The sequence below is a fragment of the Bemisia tabaci genome, chromosome 5, assembly GCF_918797505.1.
Source record: "Bemisia tabaci chromosome 5, PGI_BMITA_v3".
Classification (NCBI taxonomy): domain Eukaryota; kingdom Metazoa; phylum Arthropoda; class Insecta; order Hemiptera; family Aleyrodidae; genus Bemisia; species Bemisia tabaci.
Genome location: NC_092797.1, coordinates 15,244,896 through 15,252,522, shown reverse-complemented (window position 1 = coordinate 15,252,522; position 7,627 = coordinate 15,244,896). Strand labels below are relative to the sequence as shown.

The following is a 7,627-nucleotide window of genomic DNA, read 5'->3' as shown; positions in this document are numbered from 1 at the left end:
CAGTGACATGACGTGACATGATCATCATCTGACATGACGTAAAGGCGTACCTCAATTTCCACATGAGTCCTGTGCGCCGTAAATCTCTATGCTTTCCGGGGCTCATGTGGAGGTGGAGTTACGCCCTTACGCCAGAGGAGCAACAACATGACATCCTTAACCAATAGGTAAATTGAATTCGCTTTAGACTTTCATTTTCTCGAATCAAAAAAATCAATCAACAATATCAATAAAAATACAAATTTATTCCAACTCAATGCAAGTTTAAGAGACAAAGTTACTTCATCAATCAAACAATAGATTGTAGACTAGATTTTTAAAAGACTACAATGATCATGAAAACACTTTTGATCAATAACAAAATGAAACTGATATGAGGCTAGTTCTTAGATGGAAAATATTGGGGGGGGGGGGGGGGAGGCAAAAAGCTGAAGAGTAAAAGGGAGGAAACGATGTAGCCTTCATATGAAGGAATTGCTAGCATTGAATGAAAAAAGAAGGATATAGGTTGATTTAAAACATCTCCACCAACTCAGAACAAAGCAACGTATTCAATGTTATTTAATAAACAAAAAAATCTAACAAGCATTATAACCCATTTACAAACAAAATTCCGATTATGTTGTGAGGAAAACACCAGGATACTTTAAAAGCTAACGAATGTTCTTTTGGATTTTGAGCTCTACTATGTATGCTCTGAAATCTCAATTAAATACACTTATTAATATCGGACTTGAACGACTGCACACTGCATGGAATCAGTCTTACAGTGCAGGGAGAATATTTCTGTTCTGTCACAGTTCAATTTTCCAAGTCATGATTAAATCAAAAATATTTACTCAGCACAGTAGGTAGCAATGAAAAAATTACATTCTTCATGAGTCAAAAATAGGCCGTTTTCTCTTTCTCCTTTTATGGGATGAAAATGGGATCGACGCCTGAATTTTTTTTTTATGGAGCGACCAAACGACCCCTAAAAATTACCATCAGTTATAAATCAAATTTGGCAGATTCTCATCTTTTGCAAAAACTGCTTGCATTCTGGTAGAAAGCCTCTTTACTCAATTAAAGAAAAGAGCTGATCCAATGACAAGAGGCGAATTTTCGCGAGTGGATTCGGGTGATCTTGACTTAATGCCATCCTCCATACCAAAAAACGGAATTCCCTCCAGGCAATGGTGCCCCAGAAACATTTGGTTTCCATGTTGGCAAAAATGACAACCACATCGGAAAATTTTGACCCACCTTCCAGGGTGGGTCAAAAATTGGATGAATGCAAACGTTAGCCAAAATTCATTAAGAAACTGGGCGTTTACTTCTTGACTGAAGTAGACCGATTCTTTTCTTTGGGTTGCGATCCTGCTGATCTGGTCGAAAAAGTTGACCAAATCCACTCGCGGAAATTTCCCTTAACAGGACGAAAAAAAAGAATAGTGCGTATAGTTTTCTGCAACTTTATCACTTGATGGAGACAAAACTCGTGCATTTTAGAATTTTTAGGGGATTGTTGAAGGCTTCCTTTTTATTTCTCTTTTTTTAATCTTTAAATGCATTAATCAGACAAAAATTTAACATTCAAAACCTAATGCAATCCTTGTATGTATTTGGAGTTTTGTAAAAAAAAACTCCATTACAAAACTAATGGTTAGCTTGGAGTATTATAATTCCATAGTTTTGTTATTTTAAGTCTTAGGACATACTTCAGAAAATTGAAAGTTTCCTCTTTCTACTTCAATGATGATCAACAGTGAACAAAATATTTTCATTCTAACCAGATTTTAACAATTTATTTTTACACCCACTTTTTATGCTACCAGTGTACCTAGTGGGACTAACAGGGTTGGTAACCGTTTAATGATATCAGAACATTACTAAAAATAAAATGACACAAATTAAAACAATAAACAAAACAGCATACTTAAACAAATGAGATCTTATCCTAAGGGCAAATTTCCGTTGATCTGAAAACCAAAGAGACCTGAGCAGCAATCCAGTTGCTTGATTTTTGTCATGATGTAAGACACTGAGATTCAAACCAACTGGAGTGAGGGACGTCGAAACGGTTCTAATCTGAGCTTGAAAGCAAACAATTTAAGAATAATGATATTAAATAGATGATTAAAACTATTGATAGGATTGTGACTCAACCCATTTTTTTAAACATAATAACAAAAGAGTGGAAAAAATTATCCGAGAGGAAACAATGTTGTGAGTGCCTTGACTATACTGAAAATAGTAAGAGGAGAGAAACGGAACTGATACCAAGTACTCCCTGTCATTCACGCAATACAGAATAATATAAGAACAGTAGAAAGAAGTAAATTGCACCCATTAAACACAGAGGATCCCTTTAGGCAAGTTGTGAGTTCTTTAGCTACATTGATGTGTTGAGGGTGAGCACAGTATGTAAACTATGCTTTCAGAGAAAATTGACTTCAACCTTGGCTTGATTACAAGGCGTCTAATGGACCAGTCTTATATTTGTCTTCACTATTCGCATCTTTATATTTCAATTTTTCTTTTAATTTTGGCGTGATATTGTTCTGCTTAACATTCAAAATAAGAATTGAAAATAAGATGAAAAATGTACGGTAAGAGGCTACTTTCCCCTTACATACTGTGCCCTTTCTTGGCAGGAGAGTATAAATGCTTTTTTTGTATCTGAGTTACAGAGAATTGCGATGAGACGCTTTTTTTTTCGTCCCAGGTCCACTATTATCGTCCGGACCGTTCCTCGAATTCACGCTTAGATCACTTTTCCGAGGTGGGTTACATGCAATCCTGACCTCTGGCATAACCTCTTGGAATGCTCAGATAACCAAGATAACCTGTTCCATCACATTTCATGGATGATAAAAAAAGCCCTCTAGAGACTTTAAAAATGCCTCAGTTCCGGCTCTCTTGCATTCATATTTTCATGCCATCTATCTAATTTTTTTTGCAAAAACCGAAGCCCAAAATCATTACTGAAGCTAAAGACTATCATAATTTGAAAATATTATACTCCTCAAGAAATCTTAATGTGAATGCCTAAATTTACGTTAGAAGAAAGGAGTATCTACATAGACAAAGTCTAATCTCACTGTTGACAGTGCTGCAGAAGTTTGATGGAGAAAAATGAAGGATAAATGTGTCAGATGACCTCGGTATTAACATTAGAATAATGACCAATGATTCAGGAATATTTCAACAATTTCAAAACACTTGAATAGTACTTACATTAAAAAATATGAAAATGTATGCATTTCTGTATGATAAATTTGAAATAGGATAAAACTTTCATGTTTGAGGCCCTCTGAGAAAAAAGTACCTTTTTCAATTTGAAATGAATCGAAGTTTGTTCGACTCACTATTCCTTACAACTAAATGAGGTAAAAAATCCAAGCAAGCAGGAAATATCATATCTTTGGTAAGGTCTTTCACTTGTATCAATAGAGCCAAATATACAACTTAATTAATCAATTTTAACCTAAAATTAATTCTAAATTTAGTAAGGAGGGCCTTCCATAATATTTTTGCTTCTTGTGTGCAAAGACAGTCTTGAAACTGCCTTCATTTTAGGAGTTCATCAGAGAACAGTTTCACACTTCGGTAAAAACTAATTCATCTGTATGGCACAAATGAGAAAAAACAGGAGAAGTTAATCAGCAAAAATTAATACAACATTTTAAAAAACATGGAACATGATAATCATCATAACAAATGAGTATGCATGTGGCACACCTTGAATTTTTCAGAGTGTTGTTTTGCCAACAGGCAATAATAAATACAAATTCAGTGTTGGGGACTTGCTAAGCGGCAGTAAAAAGTTTTAGGAAGAAAAAAGAATGAAAATAAAACCTGACAACTTCGAATGAAGCTGTTAGTGTTGACAAACTGCCTACTCAGAATCACATCAGTTTAACTCGTGGGAGGAAAAAAATTTCCTGTTATTTACTTTCCACTACACACACCTCTTTTTAGAGAGGGTTCACAATTATTAAGATTTTCAAACAATATAAATATCATTCATCAAACTGAAGTGGTACTATATTTTAAAGGTTTACAGCTGGAAAATTATAATGTTGAAGTCATAAAAGAGAGACACCCTGATCTAGAGGAGAGTCTACCTCTAAACTCGTTCTAACTTTCCGTGCAGAGATAGGACTCAGTACTTGTCAATGTTGCCAGATGAGCTGCAAACGAGATATTAAGTATTCATTCCGAAAATGATCAGTCTATATTTATGCCACTTTTCTGGGCAATATGTGCCTATTAATTAAAAACTAGTGATGCTTTTATAATTACGATCCTTCGATGAACATCTTATAATCACTCACAAAAATTGAGTCAGCAAAAGTTTGAGGTTAAATAATTGGTGGGTGAGGTCTAAAAATAGCTGTGAGTGGCACCCAGTAGTGACCCACTTAATGGTTTATCATTTGTGCTTTTGTAGGGAATACAGAATGGAGAACTGTTGTATTCTCTTCAGAACTGGTTGGGTACAATTGGTATCCATTTCGACAGATTCATTAGTTTCCCAGTAGAGGACTCGTAAAATTTATTCTTGATTGATTTTTTTCTATCAATAGGAAAAATGTGTTTCAAATTTAAAGTGGAAAAGAGAAGAAAAAAAATGTATTTTCCTGTTTAGGATCTGTGATTAAATGCATTGACACAAACTTGTGCGCCTTAACAATGCTTCGTATAGTTTATATCAAACAAAGACATTTGTAAAAAAGAAAAACTGAAATGATAAAAAATATTCAAACGTATAAACTAGCCAAAAAAAAAATTTTCTTGCAAATTTTTTTAGAGGTCAAGATGCCAGAATAAAGGAGCAAAAGGTACAGCACAAAACTAGTCCTAAATCACAAAATCCTAATTTAAAGACATACATTTTTTTTAAAAAAAAAAATAAAAAAAAAATAAATTATTTCCTTTGAAGCTTTAGAAATTTTTTGATAAAGAATAAACTTTTTCCGAAATTTAAACTTAAGGTGTAAAATTTACAAGATATCGGCAAGAGCCCCTACTTGGGATTTTAAATAGTGACACATTACTTCACAATGAAGTAGAATAGCCACCTAATGGTAAACACAGCAACATTATTGCCATGACAATCGTTGAGCAGTTTAATTAGGACTAGATGCAGTGTCGGTGGCATTGAAAACAGGAACGATATTCGTTTCTTCTACCAGATGCGTTATTCCATAAGGCCTTAAATGATAAATTAAATATTCTAATACATACATTTGGTTGGGTGAAACATAATGGAATGATATTGCAGTGTCAGAGCAGCAGTCCATTCCCTAGAGAAAAAATGAAAGAAAAAATAAGATTAGGGATCAAGTTTGTAAATTTTTAAAATTCTTACAAAGTTTGCAAAAGTTTCACGGTACAAAAGTATTTCTGATATAATAAGCTCATAAATGAAAAACTTTGAGACTTCGACATAAAAAATCAGATTTTCTCATAAAAGAAATTTGGATTGTTTATATTTTTGGGTCATTTCACTTCACTCTATCGAGTTATTAAAATGAAAGGTTAAAATTACACTATCATAACAAGCATTTACTCAATTCAAATTGTGCACTGTATTACTACACATTGTTTAATACAAGGATGCAGAGAGTTCTGATCCTCTCCTCAAATTCAATTAACCTCTCCTCATTTTTAGCCAAAATGCATGCACAATGTATGCATAACAGGAGATGGTAGATCAAATGGAATTTAATGCAGGAGTGACACTGGCTGACTGAAGTTCAGCAAAATTAATTGACGTCAATGGAACAGGAACAGGAACAAAATTTGAAATTATGAAATGGCTATTTCTAAAAAAACAGGCTTCACATATAGCTATTACTTTTATGCCTAGTTTAAAGAAATTATGCATGTTAAAATAATATTTTCATCTAACATTTATTACCTTTTGAGCTCCAATTTGGCTACATATTTTTTTATTTTTTTAAAAGTAACAGACCATTCAACATCAGAAATAAACGAATGATTGCTTGTATCCTAATGACTTAATTTTGCATTCTGGCAGTATCTCAAAAAAATTTCTGGCATGCATTGCAAATAGTAAGATAGCCTTCAAGAATGATGAGACGAAAGTATAATGGAAGATGATCTCACCTCTGACACTGGATAGTAAATATATGACCAGTACCAAAAACTAGGATCTGTATGTCCAGGAATTAGATGATGTTCTGGAACAAACGGAAAGAATCTGCCACGTCCCAGGCTATCTCGGCTATCAACTGCTTTTACTCCTAAATTTTCTAGACATATACCTGTAAGGCAAATAGATAATAGACTTAAAGTATGAAATATCAAAGCTAAATCATACCTGTCACTGAAAATGATGATATGAAGTATCTCAGTTCCTTTCCACTGTTTTTTTTTTTTTTTTTTTTTTTTTTTTTTTTTTTTTTTTTTTTTTTTTTTTTTTTTTTTTTAAAGTAAATTAACTTACAATACAACCATTAGTTTCTACCAAAAAATCCTCTGCAAAGTGCAAACACTGTGAAAACGATAAGAACCAAATTAGTGACTAGAATTGTTGCTCCAAAGGCTCATTACAACTTTTTTAGCTTATTCGTTGACCTTTGAACCATTTCCTCTACTCCCATTAACACTTTAAAATCATCCAACACTTGAAAGTCACACTTGATATCCATCTCAGTTTTTTTATTCATCAACTGAAGACCATGAAAAAATCTTGATTCCACCACTGTATTCATTTTGACTTCTTTCATGGAAACTTAAATGACTTAAAAGTTAGAATCCGCCCTTGAATAAATATTGCAGGTATTCATCTTACAAATTGATAATTCTTTCTACACAAAAGTATTGGATAAAAGCAAAATACAATCACCTATTTCGACATCCTCTGCTCCGCCATCATCTTGGCGGCATAATTTGGATGGAGAGAGAATACCTTCTTTTACAAATTTTTCGACTGCAACTTTACTCAAAACATAACCTATCAACAAAATAAAAAGAATGATATGAATGACATCACAATGAGAAAACCTCGTGCTACACTGTGTTTTAAACGAAATTTTGAGGAGAAAACATACACCATAATTCTTAAATATGGACTTTGTCTAGTGGTCCATTTTGACTGTCAACACTTAACAGCCACATCAATATTCCATTTTGATGGCCTCATTTAAATTGTGGGAACCAAGCCAGATTGGATTAAAATAAATTAAGAGATTTTTCAAAATTATCGATTATATCATCATCTATGAGGTGCTAGGATTAGTAGAGCAACATTAATGATAAGGACAGGTATACATCAATAATTGTGTTTTAAAAACATAGGATAAAAAAAAAATGTTCCCATCTCGGTAAACAACAAAATTCAATTATTTTTTGTGAGATTTCGACGAGATTGAAAGGAAACAAAAAAATTACCTGCACCACCACTCATGTAGCCCTGTTTCACAAATGGCTTAAAACGGCATCCTAAGTAGAGAGGCTCATTTGCATTATATGCTGTCAGCAGATATCTTAAATTCTCCAGTATTACATACCTAGAAACATAAAAAATTATGAATCAGAACCCGCTGCAATATTTGTTTAAAAATGCTAGGGATTGGACCTGAGTAACCAAAAGATAAACTTGGTTCACACACAC

General features: G+C 33.3%; 1 protein-coding gene across 2 annotated transcripts in view; it reads right to left on the bottom strand.

Annotated features, from left to right (window-relative positions):
- Positions 1-226: 226 nt before the first annotated feature.
- LOC109042199 (glycoprotein-N-acetylgalactosamine 3-beta-galactosyltransferase 1) overlaps positions 227-7,627 on the bottom strand; it is a 28,276-nt gene continuing 20,875 nt past the window's right edge. For both annotated transcript variants that reach the window (XM_019058830.2, XM_019058831.2), the window contains 4 exons: positions 7,405-7,523; positions 6,860-6,967; positions 6,118-6,275; positions 227-5,291 (listed from right to left, as the gene is read on the bottom strand). In XM_019058830.2, the coding sequence (XP_018914375.1) occupies positions 5,115-5,291; positions 6,118-6,275; positions 6,860-6,967; positions 7,405-7,523 (562 nt within the window). In that variant the 3' untranslated portion in view covers positions 227-5,114. The remainder of the gene's footprint in view (positions 5,292-6,117; positions 6,276-6,859; positions 6,968-7,404; positions 7,524-7,627) is intronic.